The following is an 18,813-nucleotide window of genomic DNA, read 5'->3' on the forward strand; positions in this document are numbered from 1 at the left end:
GTTTCTGGGAGGGAGGTATAACTTTCTTCAGTGATGTAGCCACTGATAGCAGCCTATGCTTCAATAGATAATATCTCACCCATGCTTGTGCAAGCGACTCTTAACCGAAATGGATTACATGTAGCAGAGAGAGAGGGTGAGGAAGCAGGAGGCAACTAGTGAAGAAAGTCTTCACCGAGAAAGTGGGGGTGAGAGTGATGGGCTGGAAATGCCTGAAACTAAGTTTAAATTGGACAAGACTCCCATTTTTTAGATTTATTTATATGCATATGGATGTATATACGTATGTATGTATGTATGTGCAATACATGCATGTCTGGTGTTCCTGGAGGCCAAACAGTATTAGATCTCCTGGAATTGAATTTACAGCCACGTGGATGCTGGAATGGAACCTGGGTCGTCTGAAGGAGCAGCCCGAGCTCTTAACCACTGAGCCATGTCTCCAGCCCCTGCTTGGTGGATTCTTCAAAAAAGACATTTGCTCAACAGATACTGACATCATCCAATAGATAAGCCTTTTAGACACAGCCCTATGGCAACCAAGCCAGTGACTTCACAAAGAGCCAGTACTGAGTTGTGGTCAAGCACACAGCCCTTGGCCCCATGCATCAGTAGCATAAAACATGACTGGGACGCTAGAGGTCGAGGTAGAACAGCAGGGATTTGTTTAGAGAACGCTGTTTGTTTGGGCGACTTGTTGTTGTGTTCCTGTTGTTGCTGGACATGGGGTCCCCAGCTGGAACAGCACACTGGGCCTCCTGAGTTCTGGAAACTACGTGCACCGCCATCACCATCCCCAGCTCAAAGTACTTCTTTTCATTTCTAAATTACATTTGTTAGTCTGAGTGCACGTATGTGTACGTACACGTGGAAGCCAGAGGACCTGCAGAAATCGGTTCTCCCTCCACAATGTGGGTCCCAAGGATCCAATTTAAGTCATCAGGCTGGGCAGCGAACACCTCTACCCACCGAGCTACCTCGCCAGCCTTTCAATGCATTCTTCACTATCATCTTTACCTTCGGGAGCAGCTCCGGATTGATAACAAACGTGCACGGTTCCCACACAGCCCCAGGCTGACCTAGATCTTACCACAAGTCGGGCTGTGGTAAGATCTAGGTATGTGCCATCATGTCTGCACATACAGTATTTTCGCTGACCCCCAAAATCATCTTAGTTCAACTACCCAACCCTCACTCTCCCCCCGGGCCCTGGCAATCTCTGGCTTTTCTCACTATCGCCATAGCTAGCTTTTCCCAGACTGTCCTTCAGCCGGAATCACACACAGCCTTTTCAGACTGGCCTCTCTCACTTACCAAGATGAAGGTAAGAGGTCCCCGTGTCTTTTCAGGGTGTGATAGCTCAACTCTTTCTAGTCTTAAATGAAACCCAGTGACTAGCTGCACTAAAGCCTATCTATCCCTTCACCTGCACAAAGACATCTAGGTTGCTTCCAAATTTGAGAAACTATGAATGAAGCCGCCATCAACAGTCATGTGCAGGCGTGGCTTTTGTGTGCACACACTATTTCAGCATACCTGGGTAGAGACCACGGGATGAGACCACTCAGTTATGAGACAAGCATTTATTAGAGTGTAAATAACTGCCAAACTGCTTTCCAAAGTGCTGGGGCCATGCACAAAGCTGTGCATCATGGGAAGTTCCAGGGAGGCAGCTCCGTCAGGACTTCACACACTAACAACCTGACTGCTGCAGCTTATCCGCGGCTGTCCTTGTGTCTGTTTCTGTCTTCAGCCACCAGCACCTGGGTTTTCATACTTCAGTTCTTATGATGACCTCAGTAGATTCCCCCATAGTATACCTCACACTGTGTATATGACTCACTGAAACCCACCAGCGTAGTGTCAGCACAAGGACAACCTCACCAACTGGACTTACAACTCTGGGGAGTCAGTCTCAGGGCAGAATTACTCAAAGGAAGGCTCACTGGAAACTGTTCTGTCAGCCAATCGTGTCCACATTCCCTACCGTGTAGCTGCTTCTGAATCCTGTCTTCAGAGGCATCCATCCCTGCGCTCTCACTTACTTAGTCTGTATCTGCTCGTGTCTCAGAGAAAGGGAGAACCAAAATATCTGGTCTGAAGCCACTACTTCAGAGAATAAAGCAAATGAATCACAGGTTCCTGGCCAGTTTGGACAAACCAGTGAGACTCTACTTCAAAATAAAAGAAAAAGAAGGCTGTGGGTATGGCTCAGGGGAGGGTGCTTGCCTAGTATGCACTAGGCTCTAGAATTCACTCCAGTATCACACACATACAAACACAAAAAGTGCTTGGCCTGCTATGACCTTGTCTTAGAACTGAGAGTGTAGCTCAGTATTCAGCACTTGCCCAGCACCACGAGGTTCAATACGCAGCCCTGCTCCACTCCCCCAAAACCAAAACTCCTCCATTCATTCGTTAACATCTCCGTGGATCCAAAGGAAAACCCACTGTGAACTCAGAGGAACACCAGCATCTGAAAACCTGACTGTGACACTTTCCTGAATTTCAGAACAGATTTGTTATGCTTCGAAATCAAACCCTGTCCCACAGTGGTCAGGGACCCCTCTCGCTATGCTATTCCAGCCCTCTTGAACTCAAAAGCTCCCCCTACTACAGCTTCCTAAGCTAGGCCAACAGGAGCCCTCCGCTACATAGCAGACGTCTTCTGGACTACTCATGGGGGAACTCCTGACTTAATCGGTCTGGAGTGCAGCCGGGCAGATGAAATTTTAAAAAGCGAATATCTGACAAGAGTCCACCATACTGTCTTTCAAGATCATTAATTTTCGGACTGATTTTTGGCTTCTAATTTAGGCACATTCCAACCGAAGGATTTTGTTGGCACCAACGAGGTGCTTACAATACAGAATCAAACGTATCAACACTGGCAGTTGCTAACCTGTGGACAAATTTAATATAAGCAACAGCAAGCACCTACACCTCAGCTACAAATGGTCAAGGCCAAGTGCCTCTTCGGCTTCCTCCTCACTGTCTCCTCACGGCCACACCCTGGCCTTCACACAGTTTTGGTTCATGTCGGGCCTTCTTAGAACCATGAGCATTGCCAACTTCTCACGATGGTGAATTTAGTCCCATCCACCACATCTCCTGCCCCCAGCACGGCTCTACCCTTTCTCCTCTTCCTGTCCTCTTATCCTTCAGGCTTCTCACTTTGGTTTTGGATAAAATGTAGCAACTTCTTTATCATCTGTATCCTTGAACACCATGAAAAAAACTCCCTAAAGTACAACCAACAGATAATGATCAAGGGGCGTGGCAACATCAGGCGACCTGGAGTCAAGGGCTTGTAGAACCAGAAGCAGCTCACCCAGAGACTCCACTGAGGTAAGTACAAGAGGAAGGATGGCTCAGCAGGCGTGGCCATGAAAAGCACAGTCTATGAAGGTGACTGAAGGCTGAAGACTTGACGCTCAAGGTCAGCACTGGCAAAACACCCTGGGCCAGGGTGGAAGGAGCAGGGAACGGAAACTAATTTTTCTATGATGATACCCATTACCAATAAGAGTACCCATTATATAATAAGCATTTTTATAAGTATCTGCAATCATTAGAGTCTGACACAGAATAAACTAAGAAGAAATTCAATGGGCTAAACGGTGTGACACGTCCATATCCTATCTTCCCTAAAGCGGAGACCACACCGTTTGTTTGTTTGTTTGTTTGCGTACACTTAGATGCACACTTAGATGCACACTTAGATGCACACTTAGATGGCTGATTATCACATTGTTATGTCTGTGATCTTCTCAGAAAAAGCCACCAAACAGTGAAATGAAAAGTAGAGACTTAGAAGATGCTATATTAAAAACCTCACTCCGCACCCTTTATTTTTCAGAGACGTTAGCAGCAGCCAAGAGCTGACCACTGAGCAGGGAAGTGGAAACCAAGAGCGACAGACCGGCCCATGATGTGACCTCAGGCTATACTGCCAGGTATTTTTAAATCATGACTTTAAGAAGATAACTCATTAAAAAGTCTCCTGCCTATAAGTTCTCAAAGCTGAAGCCGTTGTCACAAATGTTTTTCCCTGCTCACACTGAAGGCACAGCTCATTGCCCTCCCTGGGTGGCTGGCACTAAAGGTGACAACTATGGCACTCATGCAGCGGCTCAAGAAATAGGTGAACCTGGACCCAAACATGGATCCCCATGGTATAAGAGCAGGGTTGATAACCTCCAGTTTCAGCATCCTAGAGCATGCCCAGATGTCTGCCGACACGGTCTGGCGACAGCACGTGTCTGCCTACACGGCTGAGACAGCCGAGGGCTTTACACACAGTAGTATTTGATCCTCACAATGATTCTCCCGAGGAAGACTTCATTATTCCCATTTAAAGGAACAGGGGTTGAAAGGAGTTAGGGAGGTGCCCAAGTCAGCTAAACCATCATGAACCAGGATTCAAGGTCTACGCAATTCTCTAGTCTATGCTCCATTCCCAGCATTCCTAGGGGACTGAGGTGAGTAAAGGAGCCCACGAGCAGCAGACGGACTCATCTCCAGGTGGCATGCACCACCTTAGCTCCTGGGAATCACACGCCTGCAAGTTTTCTCCCAACTCCGAATTTGATTATTCGAGTCCTTCATCCCCTTCTCCTCTTCTTTCCTCTCCTCTCCCTAAAACAGCTCTGAATGAGCTGGACAATCTGTATTTCTAGACGTAAAATCACACACAATACCATTAGTGTTCCCACAGGTACTTAGTGGTGGGCACACAGCCACTTCCAGATGAAGGACAGGCTACAGTTCTCCTGGTGCGGCCACAGCAAACCAAGGCTTCCCTAGAGCAGGAGGACAGCCAAGAACTCCTGTCATCTCTCTAGCAGCCTTACTGGATGAATAACTAACATGTTCTGAGAAACAAGGCTGAGCCTGGGAAATAAAAAATAAAAATAAAAAATAAAAAAAAACCTTTTCTTAATTTTATACAGCACCGTAATATATTTTCTCACTTCAGAGTCTGACAAAGAGTTGAAAGCTAACTTCTAAGATGGCTATCAACAGGGACTACATGAGAGATGAAGGTTGATACTAGAAGAACCAGAAGACATTTCGACAACAGTCTCCTCCACCCAGGACCATCACCATCCATCCCCATAAGAACAAGAAATGAAAGAAAAAAAAATGTAATTTTCTGGTTTGAAAAAAAAAAAAAAACAAAAAAACAAAAAACACTGAGGCCAGCAAGATGGCCCAGCGGTGGGTATGCTTGCCACCGAGCCTGACTTGAGTTCCAGTTCCAGTACCCACATGGTGGAGAAAGTCAATTTCCACAAGTTGTCCCCTCACCCCCATCCATGTGCCATGAAGTGTGCACTCATGCACACATACACAATAAGCAAATACAGTGCAATAAATTTACGTGGTAAGTATATAAAAACAGTAACTGAGGACACCATGGTTTTTAATTTCCAGATCCTCGTCTTACCTATGGTCAATTACAAATCTCTTACCCTCCTTTCAATCAGTCTGAAGTTGGGACAGGAACTCTTAATGACATTCCACCTAATTTATAAGCAAAATTACTGTTACCTGTGTCCACACTCTTGTCTCCTGAGGGTGTCACCTCGTTAGGTTCAATTATTCTTAAATTTCTCAGCTGAAAATCCTGGCGATTCGCCCTTGAAGAGAAAGAGCAGACTGCTACAGACTTCGGCCCCAGGAAATGTGGCAAGGCTAGTCAAGGAAGGCTGAGCGGCCCTGCGTGAGTCACAACTCAACCCTGGTATCAGGATGGCTACAGGTTTCAGATAAGCCACCCTCCACTCCCTTGCACCCCCCAGCAGGGAGCGCCTCCCCATGGGACCCACTAGATTGTCAATGTCAAGCATCTCCACAGCAGCCAGGCCTCCTCAGCTTACCCTTAATTCATGAATTCTCTTCAATGGCATCTAACCCCATTACTAGACTCATTTATTCTCGGTAAGTATGTTCTCAATGACGAGATATTTCACTTGCACGAGGTTCTGCTTAGCTCTATTTCACTTTTTTGCGGTGTCCTGTTCATTTGCTCTGGTTTCAGTTTCTCCTCCCACCAGCCTGAGCCTTTGGGGCACTTATTTCAGATTCTGCACCTGGATAGCAACTCCTGTGTTTGTTAGCTCTGCTGGCTGGTAGCTCAACAGGAGTTTATCTTCATGGGCTGGGGATGTAATTCAGTTGATAGAACCCTTGTCTAGCCCAGAGGAAACCATGGGTTCAATCCCACCACTGCATAAACCAGACACGGTAGTATATGCTCAGAATCCCACCCAGTACTTGGGAGGTAGAGTCTGAAGTTCAAAGCTTTCCTTCGCTGCTTGGCTTAAGGTCAGTCCAGGATACATGAGAGCCTGCCTCAAGGAATGGAAGTTTATCATTAGCCAGGCATGTGGTACACAGCTAGAAAGCAGGGGGAAGGGGGAGAGACTTTGAGCCTACCCTGCACTACAAAGTAAGCACATATCTCAAAAGGGGATTGGGGGGATATGCTTGACCAGAAACTGTCTATGGAAAGCTATGTCTTGATTCATACAAGCATCACTGTCACTGTTTGCCAACTTTCCGCATTAACTTCTTAGGCAAAAGTGTACACGTTTCTCGTCCCCTCTATAAGAACCCTGGATCCCAGGCTAAGCTCACCAGCATCCTAGGCAAGCTCTAGCAAACCCTCTCAAGTATTAGCTGAGAACCTACTTCAGTAGATGAGATATCTGACTGGTTTGTAAGACAGGGCAGGGGAGACACGAGACAAGGGGACAACAGACAGAGCTCAACTCGAAGGGGAAAAAGGGAGAGTGTCCAGAAGATAAGAGGAAGGCTGGCCCCATGTGAGACAGCTAAGGGAGGTCTTTCTGATAATACTTGCCATTTGAGCACAGAAAGATCTTTAAAAAAAAAAAAAGTGAAGAAGCTAGACATGTTCAGTTCTACAGGAAGAACATTCCAGAAGAGACGTATAGCAAACATAAGGACCATGAAGCCTCTGCCAGGCTACAGGATAGAAAGAGGCCCTGAGCTGCTGTCCAAAGCAAGACATGCCAGGTGTGTATGTCACAGATTAGAGCATATGACAACAAACACAACAACAGCACAAAAAGGAGAGAACACAGGCTTTCTCCCAAGAACACAGAGTGGTTCAACATAGGAAATTCCATGTAAGATATCAGCTCAATACATTTCAAGACATGGAAAAAAAAAAATCACTTGACAAAAGCCACACCCAATGGATAATAAAGGTACTCAACAAACCAGAAAGAGGAACTCTCTGCCTCAGGAAGAGATGGCTCATCAGGTCAAAGGAGCTTACAGCTAAGCCTGACAACATGAGTTCAATCTCCAGGGCCCACAGAGTGGAAAGAGAGAAATGACTCCCTCAGGCTGTCCTCTGACCTCCATACATAGTGTGCCCATACTCGGAGACGAGTAAATGTAGCTTTTGTTAACTTGCCAATGCAATAAGTAGAACTCCAAAATGTGTGAGAAGTGGATGCTATGGAATGAAATCCCAATGATGAGGAAGCAGCAGGACAGGATGCTCTCTACGCTGCATCCATGGTTCTATCTGGGGCAACGAGGCAAGACAGGGAAACAAATGCATCCAGACAGAAAACAAGTGACATCCTCTAGGCCGAGTACACAAAACCCCTAAGAACTCACAAAAAAAACTAGAGTAACTGAGCTCACCAAAGACATGGCATATAAAAATTAATTATACTTCCATACCCCTGCTCTCAACATCAAAAAATTAAGAAAAAGACATGTTCAATAACATCAAAAACAATAAAATACTTAATACACTTAACAAATGCTATATAAAATGTATACTGTAGAATATACAAAAAAAGTGTGACATGAATTAAATAAAAGCTGAATATATGGGATGAGAGTCTGCGTTCACAGATTTCTTGAAGACTTACTTATTATTAAGATAATTCTTGCCAAGTATGGTGGAGCACACCTTTAATCTCAGCACTCTGAAGCAGGGGCCTCCAATCTCTATGAGTTAGAGACCAGCCTTGTCTATATAGCAAGTTCCAGGACAGTCAAGGACACACAGAGAATTCCTGTCTCAAAATAAAATAAAAGGTTAATATACAGACTGAAAATTCTCTATCAAAATTCCAGCTGGCTTCTTTGAATAGACTGGCAAATTGACCCTAAATGACCCTACAATATAGTAATATAAAAGACCAAGATTAGCCAAATGGGTTCCAACTACTTAGATTCACCAATACAAAGATAACCATAATTTGAAAATAGGAAAAGAATATAAACACTTCTTTGAATGGTCAAAGATCTGTAAGAAGCTGAACACTGCTAAGGGTAATGGCTCACACATACAGTACCAACACTCAGGAGGCTGAGGCAGGGCTTCTACCACAAATTTGAGTCCAGCCTTGACTCAAGTGTGCAATTCTACCTCAAAAATGAGCAGAGTGGGAGGGAAAAGGTGTTCAGTATCACTCAGTATCGGTAGTCTGCAGAACAACAATGACGGTGGAGCTGTAGCTCAGGAAAAGGCAAGAGGCTCACCCAATCAAGCTCCAGGCCCTGGGTTTCCTCACCCAGCACTAAAGAAAGAAAGGAGAAAGGATACAAGGATGTGACTTCTCACCCACTAAAATGTGACACTCAGAGGCTGGAGATGACTCAGCTTTTAAGAAGAGGACTTACAGCTCTTGCAGAGGACCAGGTTCAGCTCCCACACCCTCACAGAGGCTCACAACTGCCTGTCAGTTAGTTCCGGAGGGTCCAACACCCTGTTTTGGTCTCAGTGGGCTCCCACACATACACATAAAATATAATTTGTTTGTCTGTCTGAAACAGTGTTTCATTATGTAGCTGACTGGCCTGCAACTGCTATGTTGACCAATCTGGTCTTGAACTCACAGAAATCCACCTATCTTTGTATCTAATCCCAGGACCCACACAGAGGCTCACAATTGCCTATAACTGCAGTTGGTTCCAGAGGGTCCAAAACCCTCTTTCAGTCTCAATGGGCTCTGACACATACATACACTTAGGAACAACACCCCCCCACACACACACATATACATAAAATATAATTTGTCTGTCTGAGACAGTGTTTCACCATGTAGCTAATTGGTCTGGAACTCACTATGCAGACTAGTCTGGTCTTGAACTCACAGAGATCCACCTGTCTCTATATTCTGAGTTCTGGGATTAAAGGCATGGGCCACCACACCTAACCTTTAGTAAAAAACAAAACAAAACAAAACCGAAACCACAGACACTAACCAGTGTGGGTGTAAATGCAGAAGTTAGAACTGTCAGGCATTGCTAGTGGGTGTGTAAACCAGGGCAGTGCTTTGGAAAACAACGTGACAGTTCCTCTAAAAATGTAAATATAGTTATCCAATCAGTGCAGTTCCACTCCTAGTGTACACTCAAGAAAACTGAAAACACAGCTTCATAAAAAAAGTTGTTCACAAGACTTTGGGTGTAGCTCAGGGGTAAAGCACTTGTATGCATGAGGCACTAAAGTCAATCTTCAAAACCATAAAAAGAAAATGACAAAATTATGCTAAGGGAAAAACTGTCACATATACACACCACCAACAACAACAACACAGTGTCTGATTCCATTTATATGAATGACTAAAATGAGAACCTATAGAGACAAAGTAACTTTTTTAGCTGCAGAGGGCTGAAAAGAATGTGGAATGGGAGTGGGGGTGGGGCCCTGAACAGATGGCTCAGTAGTCAAAAAAGCACTTTGCTGCACACTGCAGAGGACCTGGATTGAGTTCTCAGCATCCCCACCGCAGCTCACAACTACCTGTAATTTCCATTCCAGTAGACCCAAAGCCCTCTTCTGGCCTCCAAGGGCTCCTGTACACATGTGGTGCACACAAACCTTATGCAAGCATACACATACACAAATAATAATCCAAAAAGGAATCTGGGGATAAAAGTGTCAAAAGCATCAGTGAGAGTTATACCAGTGACTATTAAAGCCTTTTAAGGTTTCAGTTAACAAAGGAGTACAGAATGAAGAGTCCGGCTCTCAGTTCCCCCTCCCTCCCAGTGTTCCACCCTTTTCAAGAACTTCTGAAGCCTAGACCTTCTCTGGATCATGAAAAGCCAAAGTACATAAGTGGCAATGAGTTGTGCAGGGCACTCCCTGTTCCATCTTTGTATAAAACTTACACTTCTGCCTCTCTTTCTCTCTCTCTCTTTTTTTTTTTTGGTTTTTCGAGACAGGGTTTCTCTGTGTAGCCCTGGCTGTCCTGGAACTCACTCTGTAGACCAGGCTGGCCTCGAACTCAGAAATCCGCCTGCCTCTGCCTCCCAAGTGCTGGGATTAAAGGCGTGCGCCACCACCGCCCGGCTCTCTCTCTTTTTAAAAAAGAAACCACAACAGAATTCTAGGTGTGCATCCAAACTCTAGTCCCAGTATGCAGTAAGAATCACGTATCATCAATCATGTGCTCAAGCTGAGGCCAAATAAGAACCAAGTGCTAAACTGTATCCAGTGAAATGAGATAAATGGGGCAAATTCATAGGGTAGGAAAGTAGGAAACCTTGTCCTCCACCCAGAACCCACCGCTCTTGACGTAGCGACCACCACAGTGGTGTTCGGTCTGAGAATCCCATATCCATTTCAGAGTGAGTGTCTATCAGTGCTGTGTCATATGGACCCATGCACATCACGGATGCAGGCTTGGTAAATACACTCCCCTGGTCTTAAGGATCAGTTCAGATAGCATTAACAATCCAGTCAGTTCAGTGAGGAGAAGATCTAAGACCTCTCTGCTCCAGCCACACCGTAAGGCTGTTGCTAGTGACTGTCAGCCTAGAACTCTCACGACCTGCAATAAGGAAAACGTCTGCCCAAGCAAGAGCTGAACACACTGGAGCTAGAAGCTAGAAGCTGGAGGGAAGACAGGACAAGGCATTGGTACTTCTATCTTTGACTTCACTAACACCCACCCATCTCCACTAGCCTCCTTCAACAAGTTCAGTTTGACCTAAACTAGGAGTCTTCATCTGTACACTGGATGGCACTGAAATTCTACCACTTCTGGAAGTCACCCTCCCTCTCTCAGTCTACCATCCATTGTTTACAGACACACCCCCCCCCTCCAATACTGTGACTATGGATCCAGTAATGACTGTGGTATGGTCCTCAAGCTTCCTCCTAAACTTTGACATTACATCATTATCCACTTGCCTGACCTTATTTTCAGCAGAAAACGTCCAGGAAAATCTATCCACGTGGACAATTACCCACACCACCCTCCATGGTGCATAAACTTCTTGGTCGCACTTAACGCGCTGTGACAAGACCAGGTCTAGGTCATGGTAGGTTTGAGATCTGTGCATTCACAAAAACAAGCATAAATATGGTCGGAATTTCACAAGTCTGGCTGCGGTGCCTCGTGTGTTCATTCAAGACTCAACTGGTCTAGGAGGATGGGTAAGCCTCCGTGCATTAGCACAGAGTTTTAATTCTGGCTTTGTGTACTTATCTCCCACTTTAAATAACTAAGTGTGCCTGGTTTGGGTGGGGAGGGATGAACTAACATGTTCAACGTGAGTTTGAGAAATATCTTCTCACTTCTGTGTCCAAGAAGAAGCCAGAGCAGGCTCCTAGCGGATTTTCCGGAAGGTTATGCCTATCGGTTTCCTGATACAGCCCCCGAGACCATTTGGGTGGGGAGGGCCCCAAGGCTGCCTGCCTCTGTGGGTGGGGGGAGGGGGTTGAATCAAGAGGTAAAATGCAGTCATCAGAATGATCAGGGTTGTAACTTTAGATTGCCGCCGGGGAGAAAGGGTGAGGGCAGAGGCAAACACTTCTGGGTACCCGGGGTGGATCCAAGAGGGACCAACTTCCTGCAAGAGCAGGGGCCCCCCTCAGGGTCGGAGGTGGTAAGGATCGCCCTCTGCCCCGGCCGGGCGAGGCAGTTCCTTGGTCACATGGGTCCCTGGACGGGCTCCAGGCCGCCCGGAGGTGCCCTGGGCCCCGCCGGAAGAGAGCTGAGTCCTGCCGGGATGCACAGATCGGTCCCCGATTCCCGCTCCGGCAGCTCCGGCTAGCCATGGCCATCCCCCGATGGCCCCGGGCCCGTCGCTCCTCGCCCTCTCTTCCCTACCCTCCCGGGTGTGCAGCTCGCGCGCCGGGCGCCAGACGCCGGCCAGCCGGCACAGTGCCCTCACCTTACTCGCGGCGGCTTTCTGGAGGCTGCCATTCGGCGGTGACGTGCCCCAGCCCACGTCAGGGGAGCGCAGACCAGCTGATCACCACGGCTAGGCGCGCGCACCGCGAAGGCCACGCCCCCCCAGTGGCGTGCGCACGCAGAGACTCCGCCCCGTTGTAAGCCCCGCCCGTTCCCCCGGAGGGAGCGTGGTCGAGTGTCGGAATTCCGAAACCCGTGGGCTGTTGCTCGGAGAGGGTGGTGTTCTGTGCAGCCAGTTGGGAGAGGCGCCGGTCAGTCAGGACTTCTCTTCCTTCCCCATGTAAGAGGAAGGAAAGGAGTTTTGCCAGCTAAGGAATCTGCATGCTTCTCCAGTTTGTTCCAGCTTTTAAGTCAGCTAAGACGAGAGAGTCGTGGCCAGCTCTGCAAGAACCTATTTTAGGGTCCTGGAGACACTGACTGGATCAGGATATCACTTGCTGAGACCTTAGAGATGTCCCCCAAATGATTAGTCCAAACAGCTTCAAAACCCGCTGCTCACTTCACTTGAGTAACGACCAGGCATTAAAGCGTCCAAACCTAGCTCCTAACCCCGTGTACAAACAAAAACATTCTTCACGTAGGACTTTTTCTTCTCAGTCGGAGGCTATTCCATGTTTTAAGGGCAAAAATCTTGATATAACCTCTGTCTTTTTCCCAGTCCATTCCCCATCTGCCCAAGATCCACTTGGTCCTGGCTTCAAAGTAGATCCGTAGCCCCACCCACTTCTATCACGTCACCTGACTGGTGTGCATCACTTCCACCTCACCTGTGTGACGAAGCCTGCACAGAAGCCAGACCGAACGTATCTTGAGGTGTCCTGTGGTGGTTACTACTGTCAATTTGACCACTCTAGAATCGCCTAGGAGAAAAGCCTCTGGGCCTGGCTGGAGGATTTGTCTTGATTGTGTTATTTAAGATGGGCAGAACCACTCCCTAGTCAGAGAATCCTACACTGTCTAAACCGGTGGAAATGAGCTGAGCATGAATGCAATACTCTCTTCTCTTGACTAAGGATGTAACACCACCAGTTCCCCGCATCAATGAACTATAACCTGGAACTGTAAGCCAAAGAAACCCTTTACCCCTCAAATTTCTTTTGTCGGAATGTCTTATCACAACAACGGGATAAGAAAACTAAGACAGTCCCCATTTCATTCAGGGTGAAACTCTTCTTAGTGACAATTCCCAGGTCACTTCACTCCACCTAAGCTGGCCTCCCCTATCTTTGACACTCACGTCCCATCAAATGTCACCTCCTCAATGAAACCCGCTTAAAGCTGTAAACCCCTTGGACACATCTGGGCCCCCTGAGCCTGCTCTACACAGCTTCTTCTGTGGTTCACAGGAGTTGATCTTCTGAGGATAGAACACTTTCTCTCTGCCCAACACACATACTATAGCCATCAGTGCAGGAGTTGTTTCTGTTGTTTAAAGATGGGCAGTAGCTGACAGTTATCCTCACATGTTTGCTGCAAAAATAAATGTCCCCAGATTGCACACTTCCCGGGCACAGTGGCTCTCTTATCATTGTTATGTTCCTAGTGCTTAGAAGAACACCTAGCACTAAATGAAAGAGCACCTGTTTCCAAAGCAGATCTGTGTCCCATCCCATGTCAACCTTGGTGAAATCCTAGTATACTTGTGTCAAAGGGGTTGTGCTGTCCTGGAGGATTGAACATCCCAGTTAGTATTAGGTTAGCACCTAGACAAGCCAGGAAAGAATGTGTGTGATACAGCATGTCTGTTCATTTCCTCAAGTTTATGGAGCCAAAAAGAGACTGTAAACAAAGGGACTGGCTCCTGCCCACGCCCAAAAGAATAACAAGAGAGAAATCTGACAGTACTGGCAGAGTTATAAGTGAGACCAAAAGGCAGCGAGCAATTCATAGTCGTAATTGCCAAGGAGAAAGGAGCTGTCTCAGAATGTATGTCATTGGTTTTTGAGAGGAGAGAAAGAAGCACTGGGTAGTCCCTGAACTAGACTTGAGTTCCTGTTTGCAAGATAGCAGAGCCACCCACATGGCCTTCAAGTTCTTTTGGGAAGTCCCAGGAAAGAGACTCTAAAAACATTGCAGAGGGTGAGAACAGGAAGGGTTAAGTGTGATTTTTTCTGGTTCTGTAGACCTCATGTAGGTAGACACACTGACACGAACTGAACCCGGTCTATCTAGCCCATGACAACCCGATGAACCAAGCAACTATTTGTGCTAATTTTACTGGCTGCAAAGACTGGGGTTTTCAGCAGTCAAGTAGCCATGGGACTGGAGGGGGGTGGGTCTTGTTCTGAGATTCTAAGATTGACGGGAGTACAATCGCTCCCTTCCTGCCCTGGGACACACAGGCCCAGGGTAGTCCTGTGCCCTACCTTTGCATCCCCCCCACCCTAAAGTTAGGTAGCCTGATAGCCATGTTAAGCTTCCTCTCTCTCCTGAAAAGATCGTGCCCAGCATCACCTGGAATCCCTGCTTGTGCACTGTGGTTTTCATCGTGCATGAGCTCAATGACTTTGTGCAGTTGCCTTTCTGGCTCTGCTTCCTGAGCGTATGATTAATTAAAATGGCACCATGTCAGAACAGACAGGTTCCTACTCTGATATGACTAACGTCCTTATTTAAAAAAAAAAAAAAAAAATCCGGACACCTGGTGCAAACAGGGAGCATGCCCTGTGAACATGCAGGGAGAGATCAGAGCCATGCACCTGCAAGCAACCACAATGATTGCCAGCAAGCTTCACAGAGCCAAGAGAGAACTATGAGCGGATTATCCCTCAAGGAAAAAAAAATTAAAAATGACCTTGTAGATACCTTGATCTTACAAGTCCAGACTCCAAAACTTGGGGACAGTAACTTTCAGGGTTTTTAGCCACCAGTGTGTGACAGTTTGTTATGAAGGTTCTGGAAAACTAACATGAAGCAAGTTCTGAAAGTGTGTGCTTTGTATCCTATTGTTTCGGACGCCCACCATTTATTTATTCTGAACCAAGCTATCCATGGAACTCAATGTCACTCCTGCCCCCGCTCCTCCTTTTTCAGTCTGTGTGGTCCAGGTGATATTTGAATCCCAAAAAGGACTGTGTGGCCCAGACACAAAACCACAAGAATGGGTGCAGAGATTGCTAAGAAACCAGTACAACAACCGGCTTGCATGATAAGGCTGGAATGGGACCTTGCTCTCATCTGCCAGGCAACAGGAGAGGCAATGCTCCTGAGCTGCTGGCTCTGTGTGCAACCTTCCAGTGGTACCAAGGCAGCAGAAGGAAGGAAGGGCAAAAAGAGACCAGAGCTCTTGACAGCGCCTGAGCCCTGAGCCTGCTGGGCCTTGGACCACATCTCCCATTACACTTTTCGGATGTCAGCCAAAATTTTCCTTTGGTTCTTAAGTCATTGTGACATGGGTTTTCTGTCACTTGTAATCAAAAGTGCTCCTTCAGAATCATTTAAGTCATCATTTGCACAGCTGAATTTTATGCATGAGTTTGAAGTAATAAAAAAATTATATAAAACAACATAACATCCCATTTTCACAATAACATGGCCATAGATCTAGATACAAAGTGTTACAGTGTAAATGCTTTTTCAGAATAAAAGCAAAATGATGTGTATAGTGTCTTGGAGCGTTTGGCTTGTACTGGCAGAAACTGAAACAGTTTCTATTTTCCCCCTTTGTTTTCTTTTCTTTTTTGTTCTTTCTTTCTTCTTTTTGTTGTTAAATGCCTTGTTGTTGTTTCTCTTGTTTCCTCTTTTTCTTCTTTTTTTTTTTTTTTTTTTTTTTTCCCTATACTGGGGTTAGGGGTTGAGGAAATAAAACGGAAGAAACATCAGTCGGTGGTGGTGGTGGCCCAAGCCTTTAATCCCAGCGCTCAGTAAGCAGAGGCAGGCAGATCTCTGAGTTCGAGATCAGCCTGGTCTATAGAGTGAGGTCCATTTCAGTACAGTCAGGCATACACAGAGAAATTCTGTGTTGAAAAATCAATTAAAGCCGGGCCGTGGTGGCGCACGCCTTTAATCCCAGCACTTGGGAGGCAGAGGCAGGCGGATTTCTGAGTTCAAGGCCAGCCTGGTCTACAGAGTGAGTTCCAGGACAGCCAGGGCTACACAGAGAAACCCTGTCTCAAAAAACAAAAAAACAAAAAAAAAAAAAAAAAAACAAAAAAAAAAAAAAAAGAAAGAAAGAAAGAAAGAAAGAAAAAAGAAAAACCAATTAAAAAAAACAAAAAACAACAAAAAAGATGGATGGATGGATAGATAGATAGATAAATACATAGATGGATGGATGGATAGATAGATAGATAGATAGATAGATAGATAGATAGATAGATAGATAGATAGATAGATCGGCAGCAGACAGGTAGGTCTGGCTAGAGAGATGGTTCATGAAAACATGTGACTCAAAGCCAGACAACCTGAGTTTGATTCCTGGGACCAAATTGATACAAGGAGAAAATGAGCCCTTCTAAGTTGTTCTCTGACCTCCACACATACCAGTGACACATGCACATGCTCACACATACATAAACATTATATTGGAAGTAAAGGACTAGGAATTTAGCTTGGATTGCTGCCAAAATAGAAAAGTAAGTGCCCCTCACGCTTCCTTTCTCTTTGGGAGGCAGAATGGAAGAATTTTGTACTCTCCCAATCTAAGCATTCCAATAAATAGCGATTCTTCGGGATTCAAGTTGATAACAGGTTAAGATCCTGTCCATGTATTGAGATTGGGGGCTATGGCAAAATTCCCACATGAAGAGACTTTGAAACTGAAATATTTGCAGTAAGCCAAATTAAAATACAGCTTCTGAGGATTTCTTTAAAGTTTTCTAAGTTTTCTAATAAAACTAATGATTATAGGAGCAATGATGGGTGTGGGCCTCACAAATTAATATAATATGATCTTTTTTTTTTTTTTTTTTTTGTAAACGTAACTAGAAGATAGGCTTATGGTTACACCCTAGAGAGGAATGGGGGAAGAAAGCCAACTTTCAGAATCGTAGAGTCTGCCAAAACAATGTACTGTAAATTAAGGGTGGGAGAAACCGAGCGCTGGGCTCAGTCCACAATCTTCTCACCCTTTGTCTTCAGTGAAAACTGATCTCAGACCTTTTGATATCTGAGTTCCATTTGCTCTTGGCAAAGTTCAGTCCTCTGGTTCGAATAATAAAAAAAAAATTTTTTTTTTAAACCTTATGAGGCCCACAGGGTTTCTTGGACATCAGATGGCTGAATAAACTGCATATTGATGAGCTAAGTGTGAGCGAATCCCAAACACAGATTGAGTGTGTTCTGGAGAAACATAACTCCCCCCACCCCGTGATGCTGGGCGGAGGGGGTGGTAAGTGTACTGCCTCTTCCTCTGGGGAGTATCTTTCTTTATAATATTTTATTCTCTTTTCAAGAAGCCTTGAGTGGAAGGAGGGAGGACCTTTGCCAAACATGAGGAAGGGAAGAGAGCATATCCAGCTGCTCATGACGGCGACTTTCACAGTCTCTTCCTGGTTACATTTGAGCACATGGCTGTGGACAGAGGTAATGTGCCAAGAGGAAGAGGTCGGGAGACAATTCCCAGTCCTTGTCCTGTCACTAAATGGAAAGATAGCTTTAGAGCAGGCAGCAGCGCTTCTCTTCCCTGATACCCTAAGGGGTCTACTCTTTGAACCTTTCGAGACCTTTTGTGCAGCTGTCAAGACCTATGCAAAGAATCCAAGGTTGGGAGCTATGTTTCCCGTGGCCTTCACTGGATTCTTTTGTAACAGCTTCATGGAGGAAGTAGTCACATACCATACAATCCCCCTGTTTACAATGTGCAGCTCAGCGGGGTTGTGATGTTCACAGCCATCACCACAGCCAATTCTAGGCAATCTTCTTCATAATCTGTGCCCTTTGCATTCACTTCCCAGCCCTCACCCTCATCTTCCACACCCTAGGTAACTACTACCCTTTGTGTATAAGTTTGCTTCATCTGTGCATCAGATATAAATGATATTGGATAACATGAGAGGTTTTAACTGGCCCTTTTTGTTTAATATGTCAGTTTTAAACTTTTGGTATGTTTTTTCTGTTTTGTTTTGTTTTGTTTTGTTTTTCGAGACAGGATTTTTCTGTGTAGCTCTGGCTGTCCTGGAACTCACTCTGTAGACCAGGCTGGCCTTGAACTCAGAAATCCACCTGCCTCTGCCTCCCAAGTGCTGGGATTAAAGGCGTGTGCCACCACCGCCTGGCAGTATGTTTTTTTTTTTTTTTTCATTACTTGTATTGTGAATGTCTATGTTGGGGTATGTATGCAGGAGTGAAAATTCTTTTGAAGGCCAGAAGAGGGCATCAGTTCTCCTGGAGCTGGACTTTCAGGTGATTGTGAACACCCTAACATGGCATTTTAAAGTTTATCCATGTTACAACACATACCAGTTGATTATTTTTATTATTGATTGATTGATTGATTGATTGGTTTTTCTAGACAGGGTTTCTCTGTATAGCCTTAGCTGTCCTAGAACTCACTCTGTAGACCAGGCTGGCCTCGAACTCAGAAATCGAACTCAGAAATCCGCCTGCCTCTGCCTCCCAAGTGCTGGGATTAAAGACGTGCGCCACCACTGCCTGGCAATTCTTTTTATTT

General features: G+C 45.7%; 1 protein-coding gene across 3 annotated transcripts in view; it reads right to left on the reverse strand.

The window, feature by feature from the left end:
• Positions 1–12,874, reverse strand: part of Xpnpep1 (X-prolyl aminopeptidase 1) — a 48,933-nt gene extending 36,059 nt beyond the window's left edge. The window contains exons 1-3 of one of the 3 annotated variants that reach the window (XM_076924122.1): positions 12,184–12,272; positions 7,920–8,066; positions 5,554–5,642 (exon numbers count right to left, since the gene is read on the reverse strand). Coding sequence is in view for 1 of the 3 variants with exons in the window: in XM_034504165.2 (XP_034360056.1) it covers positions 5,554–5,642; positions 12,184–12,215 (121 nt within the window). In the remaining 2 variants the exon portion in view is untranslated. Of the gene's footprint in view, positions 1–5,553; positions 5,643–7,919; positions 8,067–12,183 lie in introns of all 3 variants that reach the window. The other 2 variants (XM_034504165.2, XM_034504166.2) reach the window with 2 other exon arrangements.
• Between the last annotated feature and the right edge of the window lie 5,939 nt (positions 12,875–18,813).

This window comes from Arvicanthis niloticus, chromosome 1 (assembly GCF_011762505.2).
Source record: "Arvicanthis niloticus isolate mArvNil1 chromosome 1, mArvNil1.pat.X, whole genome shotgun sequence".
In the NCBI taxonomy this organism is placed as follows: Eukaryota; Metazoa; Chordata; class Mammalia; order Rodentia; family Muridae; genus Arvicanthis; species Arvicanthis niloticus.